The 25987-nt window shown below is 48.4% G+C and overlaps 1 protein-coding gene across 1 annotated transcript in view; it reads right to left on the minus strand.

Moving 5' to 3' along the window:
- Positions 1–3099: 3099 nt before the first annotated feature.
- ROBO4 (roundabout guidance receptor 4) overlaps positions 3100–25987 on the minus strand; it is a 106018-nt gene continuing 83130 nt past the window's right edge. Inside the window, exons 18-20 of the mRNA XM_060250928.1 lie at positions 15518–15924; positions 9035–9283; positions 3100–4619 (exon numbers count right to left, since the gene is read on the minus strand). Coding sequence (XP_060106911.1) covers positions 4444–4619; positions 9035–9283; positions 15518–15924 — 832 coding nt within the window. The 3' untranslated portion in view covers positions 3100–4443. The remainder of the gene's footprint in view (positions 4620–9034; positions 9284–15517; positions 15925–25987) is intronic.

Raw genomic sequence — 25987 nt, forward strand, 5'->3', positions numbered from 1 at the left:
AGTGTTGAGTTTGGATGTGGGATGCCCAAGATGAACAGAACAGATGAAACTGCCTTATACTGAGTCAGTCTCTTCATCCATCAAGGTAAGTATTGTCTACTCAGAATGGCAGAAGCTCTCTAGGTTCTCAAGGTTGAGGTCTTTCACATCAGCTACTACCTGATCCTTTAAGCTGGAGAAGCCAGGGACTGATCCTGGGACCTTCTGCATGCCAAGCAGAGGCTCTACCACTGAGCCACTGATGAAATTCCAGCTTGGTCAATTGAGTCAAAGCCAATCTTGAATGTCAGCTGGCCTGCCTCTCACCCCCATATTTGTCAACTTGTCACAGATTTTAAAAAGTAACCATTCCATTCTCGTATCAAGGATTATTCTCCATTCCTCATTGGTTCATCTCTCCCTGTTGTAGGTTGTCTTCATTTGCTCAGCAATGGCCAATCCTGAGCTGTTCAAAAAAAACCATTCATTTAAAGCTAGAAAAAACTACTTATCCTAAAATCTGTTCTCAGCATTTCAAAATGAGCCTCACCAGCATGCAAAATGGCAAGCTGCGCACTCTGCCTGTCTCATTAATGTTCAGGACCATGTGGTTATATATGTATGCATTTTAAACAGGATGCATCCTCCACAGGATGCATCCTCTTCCTTGTCCCACCTGGGAGATTTGGGGTTCAGCCATTTGGTTTCCAGCAACAGGGAAATAGCCTTTAATTGGCACCACAAGATACTGCTGAAAGCAGGCAAAGGGATCGGCAGCCAAGCACATGACGCCTTGTCCCCTCCCGGTAAAAGATGCAGTTTGGCTAATCTGTCCCTGCTGCTCACAGAAGTGGAACTAGATGCCCATCTCTCCCCATGCTCAGCCAGTGTCCTGAAACACCAAATCCAATTAGCTCATCTTAAGAAGTAAAAGCTCTGCTTGTAAAATTATCATTGTTGCCATAAAATTATCCATCCCTCTTCTCCAACTGTGCACAAGCACTTAACTCCCTGACCTGCCTGGCTCATTGAGTGCCGCGGGGATGACTGGAATACCAAACGACAACCCCGAAACTTTGCTCTGCCTTAGCACAGAGCCCAGGGAAGGCAGCAAAGGAGGCTCCAATGGGGCAGGAAGGCTCCTTGAGCTAAGAGCAAGGGCAGCTGGAGGGTGAACCATGAGGTCGACATTTCAAAGGACTTGATTTCAGGAGCTGGAATTGCTCCCAGACAGCCACCCATGAGCTACCAAAGGGGAGTGACCCTTATCAATCAGAAATAGCTCACCCGCCCCTGGAGTCAAAGCACCATCCACCATTTGGGTTTATGACTTCATTTCTGTCCTGACTTTTTTCTTCTATACCGGAACTCAACGCATTGTATAAATCAGGGGTGTCAAACTCATTTGTTATGAGGGTCAGATCTTATATAAATGAGACCTTGTCAGGCCAGGCCAGGCCATGTGTGTACCTATTTAAGATTAGGTAGCAGAGATATAAACTTTTTAAAAGACACAGACAAACATGGCTAAAGATTTATTTTTTTACTTAAAATAAAACATGCTTAAAACATTAGCACTTGTTGGTTTTAAAGGTGCTTTCTTTGTTTTTTTCCACTGGGATCCAGGAAACTGGGCAAAGGAAGCTCTGGCTCTTTCCCTTCTTCCCCAGTGGACCGGGGGGAAGGGGGGCCTCAACCAAGGGAGGAAATCAAGGTTTTCCTCTGTAGCTCTTGTGCAATTGAGTAAGCCTGGCAAAGCAAGCTGTGATGCAGAAGGAAGCAAGAGAAAGGGAGAAGGAAGCAGACAAGAGCCAGTTGCTCGGGCCACATGTTTGACACCCCTGGTATACATCATTCTCAAGAAATCTTCCATCTGACGAAGGGAGCTTTGATTCTTGAAAGCTTATACTCCAAAATGCACATGAACACATGAAACTGCCTTATACTGAATCAGACCATCAGTCTATTAAGGCCAATATTGTCTACTCCAACTGGCAGTGGCTTTCCAAGGTCTTGTCTTTCACAGCCTGGTCCTTTTAACTGGAGATTATTTAAAAAAAAAAAAAAAAGGTAGTCCCCTGAGCAAGCCCCAGTCGTTTCCGGCTCTGGGGTGACGTTGCTTTCACGTTTTCACGGCAGACTTTTTACAGGGTGGTTTGCCATTGCCTTCCCCAGTCATCTACACTTCCCCCCCAGCAAGCTGGGTACTCATTTCACCGATCTCGGAAGGATGAAAGGCTGAGTCAACCTGAGCCGGCTACCTGAAACCAGCTTCCACTGGGATCGAACTCAGGTCGTGAACAGAGTTCAGACTGTAGTACTGCAGCTCTACCACTCTGCACCATGGGGCTCTGGAGATGCTGGGGATTAAACCAGAGACTTTCTGCGTGTCCAGCTGAGGCTCTACCACTGAGCCACAGGAAAAGGAAAGGAACCCCTCCCCTAATTGCTATTGGCCTGTAAAGTGCTCCTGGACTAGCATCTCACTATCCGTCCGGAAGTGATCAGACATGACAGCCAGTATGGACAGGTTGAAAATATAGGCATGTACCTGACCTCTTCTTTGAGCCTTACACCAGCTTATGTGGGTCTGCGTTGGACAGAAAAACCACTTGTATAAAGGAAGGCTCCTTTGGGTGGGGAAACTTCCTCTGGCCAAAGGTAAAGCACCTGCTGATATGAACATATCCAGACCTCCTTAGCTGCAGTGATGGTGCTTTGTGCCTTCTGACTGTGCTCTGGTCTCACCCTGGCTCTTATTGGATCCAGTATCACTCTGTCCCCTCTCATCCTAACCAAAGTTAAGATCTGAAATTGCTGATCTGGATTAAAGATAAAATGAATTACATTCAGATACTCTGAATCAAAGGACAACCTACAGTATCTTGACTTAGATGTTAAGACCAAACTACACATTGCATTTCACACTTTGAGTACTATGTGGTTTAAAGTCCAATAAAAAAATAAAAGAGTAATCCTATTATTACACTATTATGCAGCTGGTCTATAGCGGAATACTGCCTCTGAACATGAAGGTTTCATTGCACCAGCAAAATGAACACCAAGATTGCATGGCCCATATACAGTACTTGGTTTGACCCCAAAGAATGTATAACACAGTTTTGGGGGGGAAATCAGTTTATTTACAAAATAAGGCCACAAACCTGTTAGTAGGAGAGCCATATCAGGTGTGATTAGTAGGACAGACATTCCAAAGGACAGAAGCATTTGCAGTTTTGTGGACGGCATGAATATGAAAAAACCAAAACAGCAAAAGTCTTGTCCAAACCTTTTTGCAAGAATTATTTCCTTTTCCTGCTTAGTGGATTCTATTTTTTAATAATAATAATAATAAAATCATCCCAAGCTGGCTGGAAACAGCAGCAAGGAGAATTCAGCCTCAACCACAAGTGGCCTCCCAAATGCACAATCGTGTGCCATAATTGTAAGCAGGAGATCAGAAACAGTGGGACATTTCCCCCACCCCCCCTTAGAAATGCCCTGGTAAGGAGCCAAGCCAGATGGCGGCACAGATCTATCTTGGGAAGGAAGCCAACAGCAAAATGCCCAAGGAACTTTCCTTCATCTTCCCTGCACTTATCTCCACCTCCAAACACGCCCCCCCCCCCAAATGTTCTGGCCTCCTTCTGCTAGAGATTTGATCTGCAGAAATCAGCAGGTGAATGGCAACAAAGAACAAAACCGGCTCACCTGCCAACTACATGCTGTACTGGTTAGAATATCAAAACAGGATCTGGAAGAATTGGGTTCAAATCCCAGCTTAACCATGAAACTCACTGGGTGACCACGGACCAGTTATCCTCTCTCAGCCTAACCTACCTCTCAAAGCTGTTGTGAGGATACAATGGGGAAGGAAGAGCTCTGTGCACTGCCCTAACATTCTTGGTAGAAAGGTCGGATTAAAATGTACTAGACAGCTAGAAACTGCAGCTCAGGGGGCAGCTACAGTGGTGGGCTCAAAACATGATAAGCCTAGATTGCTCTGACAAGAGATGCTAGGTGACAGAGGAGAAAAAGCAGGACATGGCAGTCTGGAATCACAAAATAAGCAACAGTCTGAAGCAGCCAGAAAGCTAAGAATTGGCACATGTTGGGGCAATAGCCCTCACACAGCCAGAAAGCACATCCATTGCTCCTAGCAAGGAGGTGACTCAAGTAAGCCGTATCCTAATCAAATATGGCAGAACATCAGTGGACAACAACAGCTGGAGGAATCATAGACTTTCTCCCTCAGTGGTCGAAGGAACATCAGTGGAAATCATTCCCGAGAATACAGTACAGTCAACTGAGGTGTGTTGATTGAGGCCTAGATTCAGAGAGCTATCCTGGCCAGCTGGCTCATACCACAGCATTCAGATCCCAAGAGAGTCTGGTTGGTGAAGGCATATGGGAGGCATCTGCTTGGTAGACTCTAGGTTTCCATTCCTGTACGATGCCAGCTTCTCAAGGACTACTTTCCAGCCCTTGTTTCTGAATGGCGGGCTTTCCCATCACAGCTTCCTTGCTTCTTTTGGGAACGGCAAAGTCTCCTGACCCTGCGTTCTGGGTGCTAGGGAGAGAGGCCTGGCTAACACTAATGGCTCCGTCTCGGTTGCTGATCGAGTCAGACATGCAGGCACCTGAAAAGAAACAATCTGTTGTTAATAATGCCTGGGGTGGTCCTAACCAATCCCTCAAAAGGTTATTGTTCCAGCCCACTCACATCCCAGGGCATGGGACAGGAATTCTGGGCAAAGCCACAAGCCATCTTTTTGACAAGCCAGAAAAAAGGATCCTGCACATTTTCCCCTGCAGGCCTACTTCCAGAGCACACAAGGGCAGTTTCCCTAGAGCAGGGCTTTGTTTACCAGTGGCCAATGGCCTACAGGCCCCAGATGTCTCCCCCCAACAATCCAAAACAATGTACTCTGCAGCAAGCAGACATTCTTTGGAGACAGAGCTGGCAGCCTTGTCAGTAGAATTGTCTCTTGAGCTGCCCAAGTTTCTACTAACTCTTTTAACACAGAGAACAGTAGTGGGTGAAGTGTTGCTCACCGCTTATTTCCACAGTTGGAAAAGTCACAAGCTAAATCTCTGCATGTCTAGCTGTTGTTATAGAGGCAGGAGCAAGGCAACTCTGGTTCATGCTTTCTGATCTATTCTTTCCCCATGGTCTATATAAAGCACTAAAACAAGCTTAAGAAAAAAGTTATTGGACAGCGCCCATAAGATCAAGGGAAACCTACTCCTTCTCTTGCAAGCATGGTGTAGTGGTTAGAGTATTGGACTAGGACAGGGGTGGCCAAACTTGCTTAACATAAGAGCCACATAGAATAAATGTCAGATATTTGAGAGCCACAATAAGGAAGGAAGGAAGGAAGGAAGGAAGGAAGGAAGGAAGGAAGGAAGGAAGGAAGGAAGGAAGGAAGGAAGGAAGGAAGGAAGGAAGGAAGGAAGGAAGGAAGGAAGGAAGGAAGGAAGGAAGGAAGGAAGGAAGGAAGGAAGGAAGGAAGGAAAGAAAATAGATGGGAGAAGGGAGAGAGGTAGAAAGAAAGTAACTTTAACTTTAAATGCATTTTCCAAGCTGCTCGCTAGCTTTTCTTGGAGAAGTGATTAAAAGTGAAAAATGTCTTCTCCAAGCTGGTTGATGGGCTGGTGGGGGCTTTGAGAGCCACACTATATGTGTGAAAGAGCCGCATGTGGCTCCCAAGCCACAGTTTGGCATGCCTGAACTAGGATATGAGAGACTCAGGTTTGAATTCCCTCCTAACATAAGCAGGGTTGTTTGGCTGATGCCATGGAGGAGAGGAGAACCATGGAAGCTACTTTGGGTCCTCCTGAGAAGAAAGGAAGGGAGAGGTATAGATTACGTAAACAAACAAGTAAAACAAAAGATTTGAGGCAGTGAGCATCTAGCATCCATATGACCTCCTGCCACATACTGGACCATTCATGGGTAGTATCATCTATTTATTGTTCAGCCAGGGACCAGTTTCTGCAACAGACGCCATCTTAAATTGTAATTTCTTATTTTTTTAATTAATAAATGACATGTTTGATCTTATGTTTTTATTAATGTAATTGTTTTATTCTTGATGTGACCTGTCCTAAGCCCATTTGGAAAGGGCGGGATAGAAAAGTGAAGCAATACGTACATACATGCATTTTCAAACTTTGTTTTACTTTCGTATATTGCTGTCATGTAGGGAAAGATCCAAACTACTCCAGGTATCCCCTTCTGTGCTAGAATTGCCAGTTCTTGTACCTGCCATGGGTCCTTCATATTTCTAGACCCTCCAGCTACAATTCAAGTCATTTTGTGTCTCACAGCTATCACTGGTTGGATGACTTGATGGCCTTAAATTGGCTCCTGTATCTTTAAAAGGTGGTGTAAAACAGAAAATCTGGCAACTACAGCTTGCCATAGCAGGGTTGGAGAAACTGCTCTACTTGTCTAAAATGCCTGTCATTCAAGCCGTAAGAATTCTCTCCTGCTTTGCACTGGGTCACCCGGACTGATTGGTGCTGATCACTTTTTTATTTTTTATTTATTTTATTTCTATCCCCTCCTGTATCACAGACTGCCAAGAACAAAGGTGAGTTCAATATAGAACCTGCATTACTACGTCTAGATGTGTTTAGATCTCTGTCTATAGGAGGAATGAGCGTTCAGACGTTAAACAATCAATACACAAATAGCCCTATTCATTAATATAGATAAAAGTAATTCAAATCCCACTGTCAGTAGGATTTGGAAACTTCTGTAGTGCCTGGTTGGCTGGTTTAGAGTTCCCAGAAGTCAGGATGACAGACCACTGGCAGAGATGACTTCCCATCAAAACGTTAACACCAATCTTGTTATAAAAGGGAATTGCTTAATAGGCCTGTCTTTCCAAAATATGCCAATTCTCTGTCTTGCCACTCAATCTCATATACTGGGAGAGTGCACTATGTCCGATATTCTCAGTATTGATGGATTTTTGTATACATTTGTACAAAATGTACACCTTTCCCAGCTTTGGCATGTTGACTGGCAACCCAGGTACCATAACAAGGCTCAAAAACACATGTGCTGGCCTAGTCACGCAAGATGTGTATAGAGAGAATCATGGTTAGTGCAACTCCCCCAGTATGCGAGCTGGCAGCACCAAAATGTGACGCTTGAGAAGGACTACTGAGAAGCAGCCATCCCTCTTTCAATGTACTGAACTAAAGTGGATGTGGCAGAGGGCGAAGGCCGCACTGGATCCCATTGCTAATCGAACTTCTCTTTCCTGCTCGCTGAGGCACAAAGGTGTGGGAGGCCATCAAGGCTCCTGTCAGTCAGGAACAGCATTGGAAATCAATGGCTCTCCCTCCCCACCCCCTTTGCACTCCTGAAGCAGCATGGAAGGGCTGGACTCACTAAGAGAGCCCTTGGCAGAACCCTAACAGGAACGACATGGAGGAATTAACCCCTTCCTTGAAGAGCTGGCAACTTCCATCAAAAACCAACAAGGAAATAAGTTTGCTTGACGATGTCCTAAACTTTCATGCACGAGGCAGACAGTCAGGCTGGCTCAGTGTTGCCAGCTGATGGCAGAGAGGGTGAAAAACAACAGCTGGGGCTGCTCCTGGGCTTCTGATAAAGCAGAAATCATCAGGGAATAGAGTTGCCAACAGGCCTGGAGAAAAATGTCTTGCTGCTTGAACAGAGGCTTAATGGGATGTTATTTACCAGGGGAAGTTATTTCGCTGCAGGCCATGAAAAGCTTCCACTGCCCATTTCTACACATTACGTTTCTATTAAAGGGTCAGGACATTTTTCTCCAGGCTTGCTGATAACCCTCCCAGGGAAAGCTTTTCAGCCAGAAGCTAAACATTATCACTTTCTTGTTGCAGCAGATTAAGCTTCTGTTGAAGAGGCTGTTCATACAGGATGGAGATGTGGCTCAGAGGCAGAGAACATGCTGTCCATCCATGAGGCTCCAGGTTTAGACCCCAGTATTTCCAGTTAAACACAGTCTCATAAATAGCTGGCACTGGGAATGACTGTTTTCTGTCAGAAAGGGCTGGCCTTGCCATTGGGCAAACTAGGTGGTTGCCTAGGGTGCTGCCTTCTGGGGATACCAAATTGAGCACAGCCCCCCCATGTGACTTGGTGAAGTTATCAGTGCAGGGGAGGGGAAGGTGCCAGAAGTCAGCCTTGCCTAGGATGCCAGACAGTCTAGGGCTGGCCCTGCTGCCAGATGGAAAGGATGCTGCCATCAGAAAAGGTAATATGGAGCTAGATGGACCAATGGCCCAACTCAGCTGGCTTATACATTCAAAGTCAGCAACCTCATCAAAGGAACAAAATACCAAATCAGTTCCAATTGGCAAGATTCAGATAAGTGAGAGGATTTCAGCTTGCCAAGTGGAAGCACTGCAGAGGTTTCTTTTAAAAAGCTGCCCTTGGCAAAATCCTCTCTCAAATGCACCAGAATCTCTTGAGGTTGACAGGTTAGCTGTCCCTAAGCTATGGGGTGATGGATAGTAGTTTGCTATGTGCAAATGAAGTGAACCAAGAGAATATCATTCAAACACAAGAACACAGGATAGCATTGTTTGTTCTAAGTGCAAAGCAAAAGGGAAGTCCTTTCTGCCCCCTGCTGCTACTTGAGATCTTCCAGCTGGGGTCGCCAAAGACTGATCCTGGACCGTTCTGCATGGAAACCAATGAGCCATGACCCCTGTCCCAAATATCTGCCCTTTGTTTTTTTCTAGACACCAGTATGACAACTAGGCAGAGTGGAGGGAGCTACAAAAGGATGCTGGCTTTCTCCATTCCTGCAAGAGCTGGAGCAATCATTTGGCTGTTTTTTCTTACTTGTGTGACATGACAAACTGCTTTAGCCAAATGCCACCCCCCCCCCCCCCATTTCTATATGGACCACCATCTGTCTGGGCCCCAAGATATTGGCTGCCTTGCAGCTATAAATTTAGCAAAACCTCTGGTGGGTCTATAGTGGTAAACAAAAACCTTCCAGTCCTGCCCATCCCAACAGCAGCCAGCCTTTTTTCCAAAAGCACTTGCCCTTGCCCAAGGGAGAAGTGAGTTTCCGTGTCTCTCCTGGCTCTGTCTTTCCTTCTCCGAACTGTGGGATGGCGCTCCAGTTCTCAGCCGGCTGTGTGAGCTTGACTTCCATCTCATTTACCCAGTCTGTGCTCCACTCCCACACAGGAAGGGGCTGCGATCTAGGATTCAGCTGAGCATCCTTAAGGTTCCCCATGGCAGCATGTGGATGCACAATTCCATTGGGAGGAGAACCGGAGGGGAAGAAGTCTGCAAGGGAAAAGAGAAAGTGCATCATTACCCCTTTAAGTGCATGCTGAAGTAGGCAGGGAGAGGAGAAGACACCACCGCTGCCCTCCGGGGGCCTGAACGGAATGATGAAGTGTACAGGCACAGTGTCAATAATGCATAGAGGACTACCTTTACACAGCATGTATCATCAATCTCAGCTTCCCCCACCATATGAAGTCTATTTTTGATTAAAAGGTTGGACCTTTCAATAATATGCTACAGTGATTAAAACAAACACAATATTTGTACATGCTCTGTTAGAACAGTTCCTTCATCATCCAAGATTCAGTCTCAATTACTATATTTTTTTTAAAAAATGTCACTCTTTCAGCAATATGTCACTAGCAAGAAAAAGGGGAGACTGTATCTTCTGATGCTCTGACCTGGGTGGCCCAGGTTGACTGATCTTGAAAGCTAAGCTAGGTCAGCCCTGGTTAGTACTTGAATGGGAGACCACTAAGGAAGTCCAGGTTACTACACAGAGGCAAACTACGTCTTTTCCTTTCTTGCCTTGAAAACTCAATGAGGGTTGCCATAAATCAGCTGCAACCTGATGGCACTTTTCACCACCACATCTTCTGCCGAGCAGTCTGATGAAGCAGTCAGAAGTTGAGCAAGTGTGTCTTTTCAAACTCCTTTACAGTGGTTGCTAAACAACAGAGCAGGGGCTACAGTTTCTTATTACCCCCACTACACCACAAGGACAGAAATGAGCATATTTGCTTGATACCACCTTCAAGAATCACCTATGGCAAAATGTCACTGCCTGCCTACACAAAACTTCTCCTATACATTGTTACGGTTAAGGTTTTTTAAGAGCTTTGCAAGCTTCTTAAGAACTGGAAAGTTTAGTTCTGAAGTTAAAAGTGAATAAGACCCATGTCCCACTCCATGCATATGCTGGCAATCTATATTACAAACATATAAATTTTCTTTCTTTCTTTCTTTCTTTCTTTCTTTCTTTCTTTCTTTCTTTCTTTCTTTCTTTCTTTCTTTCTTTCTTTCTTTCTTTCTTTCTGTGGGCATTTTCGCACTTACCTTAAGCCGGAGCGACGTCCCTCTTCACCGCGCACCGGGTTTTGGCGGTTTACATTACTCTTCCAGGTGCTCCACAGCAATTAGTGCGAAAACCGTGCAGACGCTGCGCGGTGAAGAGGGACGTCGCTCCGGCTTGAGGTAAGTGCGAAAACGCCCTTTGTTCTTTCTTTCTGAGGGATATGCTATTTCAGGATCTCCATTTGTTTATTTACTTTTGTTTTTGAGCTACAATGCAGCAGAAAATTTTCTGTTGCACCACCAAGGTAAGCCGTCACCTTTGTGCCATGATGAAATGACAACGCAATGGGAGCCAGACAGAGCCAGACTATGCCCTCCTCCAGAATAACTCAGTCAAGGCTACAGAGATCTGTATTGTATTCCACCCCCCCAAAAGGCTAAAAGCATTCAGATGAAGGCTAGCATGTCTGTGGGGGGAGGGCTGTTAACTTACCTACCATTTTCCCAATGACTTTTAGAGAGTTAGACTGCTAGTTTATCAAGGTCATTCTCATCTCCTGTAGCTCTAGTGTTTCAGGCAGAGGTCTTTGACATAGCCTGATACCTGAATTTTTCAGCTGGAGACCCAGGGATGGAATCTAGGCCTTTCTGCATACAAAGCAGATGCTTTACCACTGAGCCACAGCACCACCCCAATGCATAGCAAACTCCTCCCAAAATGGTATTTTCCCTGCAGGAGATATTAACCACTGACCTTCCTGGTCATGTCAAGCTTAACCTAGATTCTACCCCAAAACACCCACTTTGCTATGTTCTGAGGGAAAGAAAGGTTGAATTTTTTAGACAAATCTGAGTAGGTTTCAAATGTCAACTCAAACAGGCAATCTGTCTTTCAGCCTTTAATTCTTGCACTCCCTGTCATGGGATATGAAGCTAATAATACTGGTCTACCTCATAGGGTTGTTGTGAAACTACAAAGATAATGCTGATGGGAGAAAGGGTTATAATAAATATTGGTGTGTGTCTAACCATCCCTGGACTCTGAAGAACGAGACTTTCCTGCTTCAGCCTCCAGGTACAGCTCACTGTAGGAGACAAAACAGGAGCCTGCAGTGAGAGGGAGAATCAGCAGAAAAACTGTCCTGTCAGAGGAGCTGTGGGGTAAGATATGTGCCCATGAAATATTTTGCAGTCAATGCACCTTTGTTTAGAGTAGCTTTTTAATTCCAGATCTGTTTCTTTGATTCAGAATGTAGAGAATGGCAGACACAAATGGCACTTAGACCCTGTACTGAATTCCAACTGGAGAGGCTCACTTCTTGATGGAAATGCTCAACAGGATAACATTCAAGGGGCTGTGAATTCACAATCTGGAAACATGGATGTTATGTATGCAGACCAAAGTGAAAACTGATATGGGTGTTTCTGACGGGCTCATTGGAGCCAGAAGGACGGAGCTTGGGGACTCGGGAACAATGGGCAGCAGGATCCAAGTCCCTGCTGCCCTGCTCCAATCACGGGTCCCCTGCTGGTTTGAATGCTCCAATAACATGCTTGCGCGGGAACCCTGAGTTGTATATAGTTGGCCTTGTGGACCCAGTTAGCCAGTCTCAGAATGCAGTCCTATACTAAGCTGTACTGCAATAAAGAGCTATGATCACTACCACCTCGGCTCTTCCTTGCATTGAACCCACTATATTATAATTGCAATTTGGGTCAAAGGGAGGAATAGAAACTCACAAGCAGCCTGGCTGCTATGCTGTTCATAAGGTAGTCTTGCACAAACAGGAGACCTCACAGGAGCCAGCTTAATCATTTTCCTCGAGAAGGTTGCAAACACACTGTTGCTTCTCCCCTGAGCATTTTGGAAGGAGGCCTGCTGTGATGTAAAGTGCAGGAAGCCAGTGGGAAGCCAAAGAGTCAATCAGGTTAAGGCCGACGTGACTTCACTGCACTATCCTGTGAGCTGCAAAGGTAGGATCTGTCTTATTTAGCTGACAGGACCAAGAAGAGCTTCAAAGACATCAGGCAGAGGAGAAAAGGGCCAGCCTTTGCCTTTGAGAGGAAGGTGAACAGAGCAGCCGTCCAGTCGTTTGCTCAGGGATTCTCGGCATGTTTGTGCCTGGAAGGTCTTTTCCTTTTTGCATTTTTGCTGGCTCCATCAATTTTGTCATTTATGGCTCAAAGTTTGCTATACAGAGCGGGGTGGGGGGGAACTCGAAACAAAAGCCTCATTCTAACGGCAACTGAGAATTACTGCAGTGATAAATCAAGCTGCACTTTCCTGGCCGTCTGCCTTATTACGAGGAACAAAGATTGAATGGAAGTGCCCAGAACCTGAGCAGCAGATACAAGATAAATCAATTTGGCTGTCGAGGACTCCAGAGAACGGATCATGCTTTGCCTGCAACTCAACCCTGATGTCCCAGAGACCTGTCTCTGGGGAGGACAAGCAAAAATGTGTAGGTTCTGTTGACACTTGTAGGGATTGTTAGGTTGGGGGGCAGAACCAAGAGGGGCTCTGGTTTTTACTCAAGAACTTGCTAGAATCATTCTTGGAGAAGTCAGTGTACATTGAAGGGTAACTGAAAGTTGGGGGACTCTCCACAACAGCCCTGTCTACCTGCTCAATGTCCTAGGGTTGCCAGCCTCCAAGTGGGACCTAGAGATCTCATAGAATCACAGAGTTGGAAGGGACCTCCAGGGTCATCTAGTCCAACCCCCTGCACAATGCAGGAAACTCACAAATACCTCCTCCTGGAATTCCAACTGATTTCCAGATCACAAAGATCTGTTCCCCCAGATAAAAGAGCTGTGTAGGAGTGGAGGGTGAACTCTGTGGCATTATAGCCTGCTGAGGTCTCTGCCTTCACTAGGCTCCTGCCCCAAATCTCCAGGAATTTCCCAACCTGGATTTGGCAACCCTATAATGCCCTAAGGACACTGCCTTTTGTGTCACTTGAGGAGTCCCTTTTGATTACATTAGGCCAGTGCAGATCTTTCATCTTCTCCTTGGGATAAATTCCCACCCTGCTTCTATTGTCTCCTCAAGCATGATTTAAAATGACATCAGCATCAACATGCACGGGGAAATGTAATTCCCCCTTAACTGGGGTTTTGCTTTTCAGCTTCAAACCCTGGCCAGAGAAGAAACACCATTAAGACTGTAAAAGCATTCTGCATACATGGGCCCATACCTGTTTGGGACATCAAGCATGTGGGCAGGTCTGATCAAATAAAAGACAAAATATACATGTAACAGAAGCACTTCATCAAGTTGCTACTGGCCTGCATCATGTCAAACTGTAAAGAGGGGATCACCTACATAAAACAAACCCCTGCATTTGAAAGCTAGTGTGTCAGTTTAGAATCCTTTTCCTTCTGGGGGTGGGAGGAGCACTCAGCCATGACTTCCCATCCTTGAGGCTTCCTGCCTTCTTTTAGTGGCCCCACTCCTGGACGTTTAACTACAGCTTGTTGCGCAAAAAGGCATAGGGTGGAGTTTTTTCCACCCCATCATCACGCCAAGAAAAGTGTCACTGGTTAAATTTGCTATGAATTATGAAATACTTATCATAGATTAATTCCCTGCTATCTGCAAAAGTCAATATAGTCAAAATAATAAAAATTCTACCTAATAAAAACTAATTGTTTGCTGCATCTGCTTTTGCCAGCCAGAGCCCACATCATCCAAGTTCCTTCGCGAAGCTATTTATACATTGATTTGATTTTTCTCCCTCCTCCCTCCACTGTACCATTTCCCCAACTGAAAATATACTTTCCCTGTCCTTTAAGTTCTGATAGGGAGAAAAGACATATTGTGCCTTTCTCTCCTGAGCCTCAAAGCATTCTGAGAGATCAGTTTTGACCAGGAAAAGGGCATAAGAAGAAAAATTACCACCCCCTGCCCCGATGACATAGCTCTGATTCATATTAGGAGCCCCCTCCCCGCACAGCTGCTTGGCAACTCTGCCATAGAAAGGAGTTTGTGTTGCATAAAAACCTTTGTACATGGAAGGGGGGGAACATGCATAAGTCTCTATTGCTTTCATCAGACTTTACTTAACTGAACAACCCTGAGGTGCACTGAAATGCATTCTAGTTCAAAGAGTGGCAAAGGAGCAGCTGTGCTACAGATGTTAGCTGTAAAAAGAGGAGTGAGGCCCGGATGGTTTTCTAGGCACATCCAGCAAGGTTCCTTATGCACTTCTCAGCAGGGCTGTGTGGTGCCTGGAGATTGCAGAGCATGGCTGCATTAAAATGAAGACTCTATGGGATTATACCCTGCTGATTACCCTCCCCTCCCCAAGCCTTCCCCTCCCCAGGCTCTACCCCCAAATCTCCAGGATTTTTCCAACTTGGAGTTGGCAAGCCTATTTTACAGTCTTCTTCACCACTTTGAAAAATGCTGACCATTTCGGGTAAATTAAACACGGGATGCTACAAAAGGCTGTAAGTTTTGGAGAGGAGCTGGGGGAAGCCCTCCAGGCTGAAAGGGCAGCCTGTTCCCTTGGGGTGGGAGGAAGCCTGCTTAAAAGACAGGCACCATTTGTTGGAAGTCAAGGCGCTTTAAATTAAAAAAATTAAAAAAGGAAGTGAAGGCGCTGTCCCTTGCCTCTGCCTCCAGACCACATGACATGACAGGGCAAGTAAGTAGACAGGCACACTAACCATTCTTTCCTGTGTTGACTCTTTTGCTACTATCCCCTTTGAAATGCGGATTGTACTCTCAGGGACAACTTCCTTCCTTCTGTTGACTGTCTCAGACAAAGAGGGATGACATGCTGTCCTCTCTTGGAACCATGAGGCAGATGGCCCTCTTGCCATCTGCTTCCACCCTTAGCTAGTAAGTTAGTACTCTATCCTATCTCTCCACTTTTCTATCTATAGTGTAGTTCTAAAATAAAGAGAGAAGTATTCCTCTTTTAAACTTGCCACATGGTTCTGTGTAGCTTTGTAGGCTGAGTACCTGGTGAAGAGACACTGCTGTGTTTGTAGCTTTATTTAAAGCACTTTTTTGTAGAAAAAGCCCAGCAGGAATGTATTTGCATCTCAGGCCACACCCCTTGACACAAAGCCAGCCCGAACTGTGTTCCTGCTCAAAAAAAGCCCTGCACTCTGCTAACTAGAGGGTACTGGACTAACTATACCAGTTAACCCCAACACAGTTAACACAGAGACACACAGATTTGGAGAGGGAAGAGAAGAGGTGGTTACCTGTCAGTGCTTTGTCAGTCTCCCTCTGAGCCAGCCCAAAGCAGAAACTGTCTACCGCCAGGGCCAGAGCCTGAGCAAAATTAGCATCCAGGAGGAAGGAGCCGTCGGAGGAGCTGACCAGGCTGCAGCGGGTACTGGTGTCATTGTCCTCTGAGACAGAGCCCCACCCGTTGAGCAGGGAGCCCCCCAGGGAAGTTTCATCCTCGCTCAGGCTAGAGGAGGGAGTCCTGCAGAAGCCACGGAAGAACTTTGAGGGACGGCAGCCCCCCTCCTGCAGGGCGGGGTCTTCATCCTCATCCACACCTTCTGTTTCCAGCAGTTCTGAGGCCAGTGGGCTGCGGATGTATCCATAGGTATGTGGTGCAGAGAAAGCCCGAGGGGGCGTGGAGGAGTTGTTGGTCTGCTGCCTTGAGGGAAAGAGCACAAAGACACTATTAGGAATGGACAGAAATCAAGACTTCCAACACAGACCCAATGGGCTAAAGGAATCACCCCCAGCAGTGCACTGTAGGTCCCAGCAGTCTTTCACAAGCCATATTGTAAATGGACATGGATTCAATTACAGAATGCAAAGAAAGTTTCTAGTCCTCGTGGTGCATCAAAGAAGCAGGAGAAAGGGGTACAGGGCAGTGCTTATTTTGTAAAAAAGAAAAGATGTCAGTACTCATTTATAAGGTAGCACTGATTTCTACAAATCCCCCCCCTCAGGACATAGGAAACCCCCCCCCCCAAAAAAAGGTGTCAGTACTCTGTACCAGTGAGCCCTGCCGCACAAAAAGCCATGGTGTGGAGTACTGCAGCTGCCATTACTACTTTAAGTTAGAAACTTCTGAATAATTATGTTGTTATCTTTTAGGATGTCAATCCCAGCCCACTGTAGGATCCTACAACGGCAGAGCTCAACCAGTGAGACTCTGGATCTTATTTGCAATCTGTCTTTTTCCTGGAAATACACCGGAAGGACAATTCCTCCCATGGTCTGGGGACAATTTTTGTCACTACCCCCCATCCCCCCCCCCCGGTATGAATCCTGCAGTGTGGGCTGTGTGGACCACTCTGAGTCTGCAACTGCTGCCATCTGGAGGGTTTGCCATCAACGCAAACTGAAGAGGGACTGGTGAGAGCTGAAGTCATTCCAGGCGTGGGAATCACCATGACTGGCTACCCACAAATCAGTTCAGCATAGTATGATTTCTAGGGCAGTCCTGTGCAACATTGCTCCTATCTAAACCCATTGGTTTCAAGGAACTCAGGTGGAAGTCCATTTAGGATTACATTAAGAATGCGACTTGGTTGAACAGTACTTGGGTCCTCAAACCCTTGGTCAGCCAGCTGAAGAAACTAAATCTATTTTACATGAAATGAGGTGCTATGCCCCAGGGTCAGAGCTGTTTTGGTCATTGTTTGTGTTTGATCCAACCAGTTTTTCTTCTGGTAAAAAAAGCAAGAGGCATATTCTTTTGGGACTGTTCAAAAAGGCTATATGGAGAATCATGGGACCTGCACGTACAAAAGCCATGTGAGATGGAGGCTGTAGTATGGCTTAGATTGAGTGGGAAAGCTGGCTGGATCCAACCAGTTAAATTGACTGATTTCTGTAAAGCAGGAGTGGCCAACGGTAGCACTCCAGATGTTTTTTGCCCGCATGGCCAATGGCTGGGGCTGATGGGAGTTGTAGGCAAAAAACATCTGGAGCACTACCGCTGGCCACCCCTGCTGTAAAGTATGGGGTTGCTTGCGGTGTGTCCTTTCTGTGCACCTCCTCAGTGGGATGCATCCTTTCAATGAGCACCAGCAGCGCAGCTAAATTACATTGCATTCCTTGCATTTTGACTCTGCGTAGTCAGCAGCATCTATTCAGGAAACAATCACAAGAATTACTTGAAAGATTTGCTAGGTTCATGAGCAGACACTGAAGGCACATGGAGACACTAAGTAGTAAGTTTCAGCTCAAAAAAGTTAAACTCAGTTTTTCTTCATTTTATTATGTGCTCTTTCAAAAATTAAAAGTGGGGAAAGTGGCAGATGGGTGGCAGCAAAAAAATCTGATCACAGGAGTCAGAATCATGCAACACACACATCTGAATTCATTCAGACCCATCCAAAAAGCTGGCTGAATGAATGCTAAGCAGGATGTGAACACCTGTAAGCATTCAAGCATAACAATGTGCCTCTTTTAGGATGGTGATTACCTTCTGCAGGTTTTATAGGTATACAAAATATGATATATCTTTTAAATGAATCTGCTGCGCAATCAACTTAGGACAATGTTTTAAGCTGCAGTCCTAACAACGCCCTCAATAAAATGGGACTTTCCTCTAAGTAGACCTGCTTAGAATTCTTCCGTCTATCAGACATGTGGAATCCATTCACTGAACTGATGAACAAATAAAACACAGCCGCCCTAACCCTACCACTATGTGTGTGCGCTGCATATTATGCTCTGATCCAAACTACCAAGTATATATTCCCTTGGGGTGCACTTGTATTTATTTGTGTGCCATTAGCTGGTTCTTTAAAAATGACTGAAGTGGGTGTGCAGCAAACAAACATGTTAAAATGCACTACAAACAAATAAAATACTAAACATGTCCCAATAAAATCAAGACAATCAAATAGCAGGGTTTTTTTTTAAACAAAAAAACCCCCTAAAACTGCTTCACCAACAGTCAAGTGAATGCATTAAGACAAATGAGTGGTGATTGTCAGTGGCTGAGAAGCGGCACATGGCTCCCTGTGGGCTCTTCTGAGCATTGTTGCCCCATGTGGCACCAACATTACAGTGGGAAGCCTGAGCACCCTCTACTTCTCTCACTGCTTTCTCATGTTCTCCCTGGCATGGGCAGAGTAGCCTTGGCCACCTTGCTGTTTGATGGAGCTAATGTGTCTTATGCCACGGAAAAAAAGAACAAGACAATTACAAGGGAAATAAAGGGTACACAGTTTCAACAGGAGCTGGAAGGAGGACAAGGAGGAGTTAGGGTTCCACCCTTCACTTGGAGACTCAGAGCAACTTAAAATCACCTTCCATTCCTCTCCTCACAACAGACAACCTGTGAGGCAGGTGGGGCTGAAACAGCTCTGAGAAAGCTGTGACTGAGCCAAGGTCACCCAGCTGTCTGCATCCTGAGGAGTGGGGAATTAAACCCAGTTCTCCAGATTAGAGCCCACTGCATTTAACCTCTGACTCTCCAGGAATGCTACTCTGGTAATTTAAAAGGTTAGCTACGTATGCTGTATAATATGCATGTATACATCTGTGGCAGCAGATGACAGGACTTACAATAATGGGTTTTAGTTATAGGCAGAAAGGTACTGGCTGGATACCAGGAGGGAAATATATAGTAAGAGTAATTCAAGAGTGGAACTGGCTGCCTAGGGAAGTGGTGGTGACTTGAGCTCCCCTTCACTGGCAGTTTTCAAGCAATGGCTGGACAAACACTTGTCAGGGATGCTCTAGGCTGATCTTGCATCACATAGGGCATTGGACTACATGATCTGTATGGTCCCTTCCAACTCTATGATTCTATCACTCTATGTTTGGCAGGATGGTGCACAGGACATCTAGTCGCCATGCGACTCTTTTGGATTATTGTAATTGTGAATGTGGCTGCCCATGAACCACAAAGCGAGTGCCACTGGAGCAGTACTAAAAAAAAAATCAAAGCAAATTCAGCAGTAGTTATCCTAAAAGCAAGGGAACAGAACACACAAATTCTGCATAATCAACAAAATGCAAGGTCAATAAAAACCTTTTACTTGGCACCTAAAACGTAAGAGACTAGACAAGCTGATAGGGGAGGACATGCCAAAATGGAAGTGCCACCGCAGAAAAGGCCCTGTGGCTGCCACCCACCTCTTCTCAAAAGGTGGTAGAGTTGCTAAGCAGTGCTTGGCAACCAGCAGGAGGGTTGTGGGCAGAGACATGGGGAGGCTACACTGCCAGCTGTGGTGCTATGATGTTTCTGGTAAAAACCAGGAGGTGAGAGTAGCTCTAGGAATTGCCAGAACTATGGTTTTATTATAGAGTTGCTGGATATTTCTAGAGCTACCTTATGCCACATCGAGGTTTTTACAAGAAGTGGCACAGTGCCGTGTGCAACATTGCCAGTAAAAAAAAAAAACTCCTGTTGCTACTCCAAGCAGCGGCCAGCAACAGGAGCTGGGGGTAGAGATCCCCCACCCACATTGGAGCTTTGTAGCCTTAGAAGGCAGGTCTTAGGATGCCTTTCTTAAGAAATGAGAGCCAGTTTGGTGTAGTGGTTAGGAGTGCAGACTCCAATTTGGGAGATCTGGGGTTGATTCCCCACTCCTTCACATGCAGCCAGCTGAGTGACCTTGGGTCAGTCACAGTCCTCTCAGAGTTGTTCTCTCAAGACTAGTTCTCAGCACTCTCTCAGCTCCACCTACGTCACAGGGTGTCTGTTGAGGGGAGGGGAAAGAGATTGTAAGCCATTCTGAGACCCTGAGTGAAAGGCAGGGTATAAATCCAATCTCTTCTCTTCTTCCTGGCAAGGGATCCTGGAGGTTTTTGCCATCTTCTAACAGGGATCACTGGTAATGTATGTGTGGGGGGAAGCATTTGTGAAGTTCCTGCATTGTGCAGGGGGTTGGACTAGATGACCCTGGAAGTCATAGAATCATAGTTGGAAGAGACCCCCAGAGGCATCTAGTCCAACTCCCTGCACAGCGCAGGAAATTCACAACCCCCCCCCCCCCATCAAGTTCACAGGATCAGCATTGCTATCAGATAGCCATCTAGCCTCTGTTTAAAAAGCTCCAAGCAAGGAGAGCCCACCACCTCCTGAGGAAGCCTTTCCACTGAGGAACTGCTCTGTCAGGAAGTTCTTCCTAATGTTGAGCCAGAAACACTTGATTTAATTTCAACCCACTGGTTCTGTCTGTCCTTCTGAAGCAACAGAAAACAATTCTGCACCATCTATATGACAGCCCTTCAAGTACTTGAAGATGGTGATCAAATCACCTCTCAGCCGCCTCCTCTTCAGGCTAAACATGCCCAGCTCCTTCAACCTTTCTTCATAGGTCTCCAGACCCTTCACCATCTTTGTCACCCTCCTCTGGACCTGTTCCAGCTTGTTTATATCCTTCTTAAAATGGGGTGCCCAAAAAGGTCCCTTCCAGCTCTATGATTCTTCTTAATGACCAGTCAGATTCCAATGGAAGAACTTGTTTTTTCCACTGGAAATTCCCCTACACAAGCCTGCTCTAGTTTATGGAAGTTGTATCAGAACACATAAATGAACCCTACGCAGTTGTGATCCTGGGTCGTTTTCGCACTCACCTCCAGCCGGCGCGACCCCCCTCTTCACTGCGCAGGATCTGCACGGATTTCGCACTAAATGCTGCGGAGCAGCCTTTTGCGCCGGAAACTCCCGGCGCAGAAGCCGCTCAAACGTAAATCGCCAAAAAGCAGTTTGGCGTTTGCGCGGCTTTTGTGAGTGACGGGAGTTTCCGGCGCAAAAGGCTGCTCCGCGGCATTTAGTGCGAAATCCGCGCAGATCCTGCGCGGTGAAGAGGGGGGTCGCGCCGGCTGGAGGTGAGTGCGAAAACGTCTGTCTCAGTGGGGCTTCTGCAGGGGAAGAGCTGGATTTTCTGCAGTTTTCTTTTCTGGGACTTTCCCCTGCAAAAGGCTGGCTGCAAAGTACCCTGCACACCGACAGAGATGACGAAATGATTAACTATAATAACGGCAAAGTCTTTTCGACAACGGAGCCTCTGCTACTTGAGCTCTGAAAGCTTTTATCGGCCCAAGTCCTTTATGAAGAAGCTCTATCAGAACAAATTAAAAAATGATGATCAGATCCAAAGGATGTAAAAGGCTCCAAATGAAAGCCTCGCTGGAGAAATTGTATAATGATGTTATTTCCTTCTCCCAGCCAGGTCCATTTACTTTGCTACTGTTCATCTCTCTGTACAGACTTCTTCCATAATAACAAAGGCTGGTAAATGGGACTCTCGGTTTCCTGGGCGTACTTTCCTATGTGCATCAAGGGAACTTAGAGATGATTGCTGTCAGGCCAGCTCTGAATGGCCATCAAAGCCCTTTATTTATTTATGCTCCATCTTCCTTCCAACCAGGCTCCCACCAGACCCAGACCTGTTGAGTTTCTGCATCATACAGCTGCATCATACACACAAATCTCCTTATAGCCCAGGTTTAGAATTGCATCGGTTTGTACCCATTCTGTGCATATCCTTCAAACATCTTCCTGGGACACCTAAAGACTCTCCCAGCTGAGAACAGGGGCAGCAGGGGTGGACTGGAAAGTGAAAATGGCCCTGGAGCAGGCCAAGCTGAATGGCGCCTGGGGTGCAACAAGGAGGTTCGCCAGCTCTGGGTTAAGAAATACCTGGAGATTTTGGAGATGGAGCCTGGGGAGGGTGGGGTTTGGGAGGAGAGGGATCTCCTTGGGATCTAGTTAGCATTGCCAGCTTCCAGGTGGATATGGCAACCAAAATGAGGTTCATGGATAGAAGTGGCAAACAGGAGAAGCTGTGCTTCCATGTAGAATGTCTAAGCAATACTTTGAAAGAAAAAAATTGTAGTGTATCAGTAAATAATATGCGACCGGGCGCAGGGGCAACTGGGCCGTCCCAGAAGCCCCAGCGCAGGGCGCGAATCTCCCCGCCTATCAACAGCTGTGGCGGGAAGTTCAACGGGTCAGGATTGGCCTGACCAACCCTGTAGGTTGTACCGGGGATTGTATATAAGTGGGACCCGGCCCGCGTGTTCCCTCTCTTGCAACGTGCTCCCAATAAACCATGTTGCCCTACTCTCGTCTCCGCTTCGAGTACGTTACACTGGCGACGAGGATGGGATTCTAGCCTTATCGGCTACGACGGAGATCTTGGGCAACGAACGACCGGTCACGACCGCCACCGCCACCATGGCCAACCAGGGCGGAATCACCGGCTACCTCGAGGCCTTCGACCCTGCTAATCCAGAGGGCTGGGAGTCCTACTCGGAACGGGTCGAGTTCTACCTCCGGGCCAACAAGGTCACCGACGCCGGAGCAAAGAGGGATGTTCTCCTGAGCGTATGCGGGCCAGCCACGTTCGAGATCGCAAAGGGTCTCTCGGCGCCCGCCCGCCTGGCGGAGAAATCTTACGAGGAGATCATCAGACTCCTCACGGGCCACTTCTTGCCGCAGCCCTCACGGGTGGCTCGCAGATTCCTGTTCCACAGGAGGGACCAGGCGGCAGGAGAATCGGCCGCCGACTATCTGGCAGCCCTCCGCAAGATCGCCGGGAACTGCAACTTCCCCCAGCTGGAAGACACCCTGGCCGACCGGTTCACGTGGGGCCTCCGCGACGAGAGGCTCCAGCAGAAGCTCTTCGCCAAAGAGGAGCTCACCCTCCAGAGCGCCTTCAGCGAAGTGGTGGCGTTCGAGAGGACCTCCAGGACCTTTCCCAAGACCCGGTCAGACGCCGTCCACCACAAGGAGCTGGACCACGACCGCATGGAGGAGAGAGAAGCCTACCAGCTGCGTCGCCCCGCCGGCCCACCCAACAAAGCGGCCCAACGCCCCCGAGCGGCCGATCGACCACCGGCGTCGGAGAGGGCTCCGGCCACCAAGTGCGCCAGCTGCGGCGACGCCCACGATCGGAGAGACTGCCAGTACCGGACCTGGGACTGCCGGAGCTGCGGGAAGACCGGCCACATCGCCAGGGCTTGCCGGGCCAAGCTCAACCGCCGGAGGCCGACCACGCACCACGAGTCAGCGGAGCTCCACTCAGCAGACTCCACGTCCCTACAGGTACTGAACTTGCCCCTCGCCACCCCCGATAAAATTAAAGTGGCAGTCCTCATCGAAGGAAACCCCTGCCAAATGGAGGTGGACTCAGGTTCCTCCATTTCCCTCATAGCGGAGGAGACCCTGAGGGAACTGTGCCCCCGGCAGCGGCTGCAACTGCGGCCGGCGAACTTCATACTCCGGGACTTTCAGAAGAACCCGGTGCAAGTTGCGGGGTGGGCGCGGGTGCAAGTCGAGAGGGGGTCCTTCTACGGGCCGCTGGACATCCTGGTGGTAAAGCGCCAACTTGCCACCCTGCTAGGGCTGGATTGGTTCAAACCCTTGGGAATACGCGTGGAGGGGGTGGGGCAAACCCTAACGCCCAGCGGGTTCGGGGAGATTTGCAAAGAGTTCCCCGAAGTATTCGACGGGTCCCTGGGAAGCTACAAGGGGCCGGCCATCTCACTGCCCCTAGACCCCACGGTCAGGCCGATTCGGCTCAAGGCAAGGAGGGTTCCGTTCGCCTTGAAGCCCAAAATAGAGGCCGAACTAGACCGCCTTACAGCCCAGGGAGTCCTGGAGCCAGTGGACTACGCCCCCTGGGAGACCCCCATCGTAACCCCACTTAAGCCAAACGGGGAGGTGCGGATCTGTGCAGACTACAAATGCACGATAAACCGGGCACTGCAGGATAACCCCTACCCAGTGCCGGTGGTGAGCCACGTCCTGGCTGCCCTTGCGGGGTCTAAAATCTTCGGGAAGCTGGATCTGGCCCAGGCCTACCAACAGCTCCCGGTAGACAATAAGACGGCCGAGGCCCAGACGATAGTAACGCACAGGGGGGCCTTCCGGGTGAGGAGGCTACAGTTCGGGGTAAGCGTCGCTCCGGGGATCTTCCAGAGTATAATGGACGCTCTCCTTAAAGGGATCCCCGGAGTCCAACCGTTCTTCGATGACGTTTTAGTCGCCGCCCCGGACCCCGAAGAATTCGGCAACCGCCTAAGAGAGGTGCTCCGCCGGTTCCAGGCTGCGGGGCTCAAAGTCAAGAGGGAGAAGTGCCTGCTGGGGGTGCCGCGGGTGGAGTTCCTGGGGTTCGCCGTGGACGCAGCGGGAATCCACCCCACGGAAGAAAAGACACGGGCCATCGTGCAAGCTCCGGCCCCTACCTGCAAAGCGGAGCTACAAAGCTTCTTGGGGGTCCTTAACTTTTATCACTCCTTCCTCCCCCACAAGGCAGCCCTGGCAGAGCCCCTTCACCGCCTACTGGATAAAAAAGCCCCTTGGGTTTGGGGAAAACGACAAGCCGCCGCGTTTCAGGCGGTCAAGGACGTTCTGGTGTCCAACGCGGTGCTCCACCATTTTGACGAGGGCCTCCCCGTCATCTTGGCTTGCGATGCGTCGCCGTATGGGGTGGGAGCAGTCCTGGGGCACCAACTCCCGGACGGGAGGGAGGTGCCGGTAGCGTATTACTCCCGCACACTGACACCGGCAGAGCGCAATTACGCGCAGATAGACAAGGAGGCTCTGGCGATCGTGGCGGGGGTCCGCAAGTTCCATGAGTATCTGTATGGGCGGAGGTTCACCATAGCCACGGACCACAAGCCCCTCTTAGGTCTGCTGGCCCCAGATCGACAAACCCCCCAAATCCTGTCACAGCGCGTGTTGAGATGGAATCAATTCCTCAACTCCTATACTTACACACTGGTACACCGGGCCGGCAAGGCTATGGGTCACGCTGACGCGCTCAGCCGCTTGCCGCTCCCGGAAATGGGTCCAGACCCCGCCCCCGCACACCAGGTCATGCTGATGGAGAGCCTCCCAGAGCCGCCCCTTCACGCAGCGGAGGTCGCCAAGGCCACCCAGAAACATAAGACACTTGCACGGGTGCTCGACTGGGTGGTGAGGGGGTGGCCAGAGGGGAACATGGGGGAAGATTTCAAACCCTATAAGGTCAGGAGGGAGGAACTAGCGGCCCACAAGGGGTGCCTACTATGGGGTAGTAGGGTGGTGATTCCGCCCCCGCTGCAAAGACGAGTTCTAGAATCCCTCCATGAGACCCACCCTGGCATAGTGCGCATGAAGGCCCTAGCCAGAAGCTACGTCTGGTGGCCGGGAATGGACGGGGAAATAGAGAGTTGGGTCCGCAGGTGCCAGACGTGCCAGGAGTCGCGGCCCGAGCCTCCCAGCGCCCCCGCCACTAGGTGGGAGTCCACCAGGAAACCATGGTCGAGACTCCACCTCGACTTCGCGGGGCCATTCCAGGGGCAGATCTTCATGATAATTGTGGACGCCTACACCAAATGGCTCGAGGTCATCCCCGTAGGGTCCACCTCGTCCGCAGCCGCAATCCGAGCATTACGCAGGGTCTTAAGCACACACGGGATCCCGGACACCATAGTTTCGGACAATGGGACCGCTTTCACGTCCGCAGACTTCCAGGCGTTCCTCCAGCGATACCTTATTAGGCACATAAGGTCGGCCCCCTTCCACCCAGCCACCAACGGTCAGGCAGAGCGGATGGTCCGCACCACCAAGGAAGCCCTGGGCCGTATTGTACAGGGAGACTGGGACCACCGATTAGCGGCATTCCTATTCGACAATAGGATCACCCCCAACCCGGTCACCGGAGTTAGCCCGGCCGAGCTCCTCATGGGACGAAAGCTCATAACCCGGCTGGACAGACTACACCCTGACCGGGCGTCAGACACCCGCGAGA

This window comes from Heteronotia binoei, chromosome 12 (genome assembly GCF_032191835.1).
Source record: "Heteronotia binoei isolate CCM8104 ecotype False Entrance Well chromosome 12, APGP_CSIRO_Hbin_v1, whole genome shotgun sequence".
NCBI classification, from domain to species: Eukaryota; Metazoa; Chordata; class Lepidosauria; order Squamata; family Gekkonidae; genus Heteronotia; species Heteronotia binoei.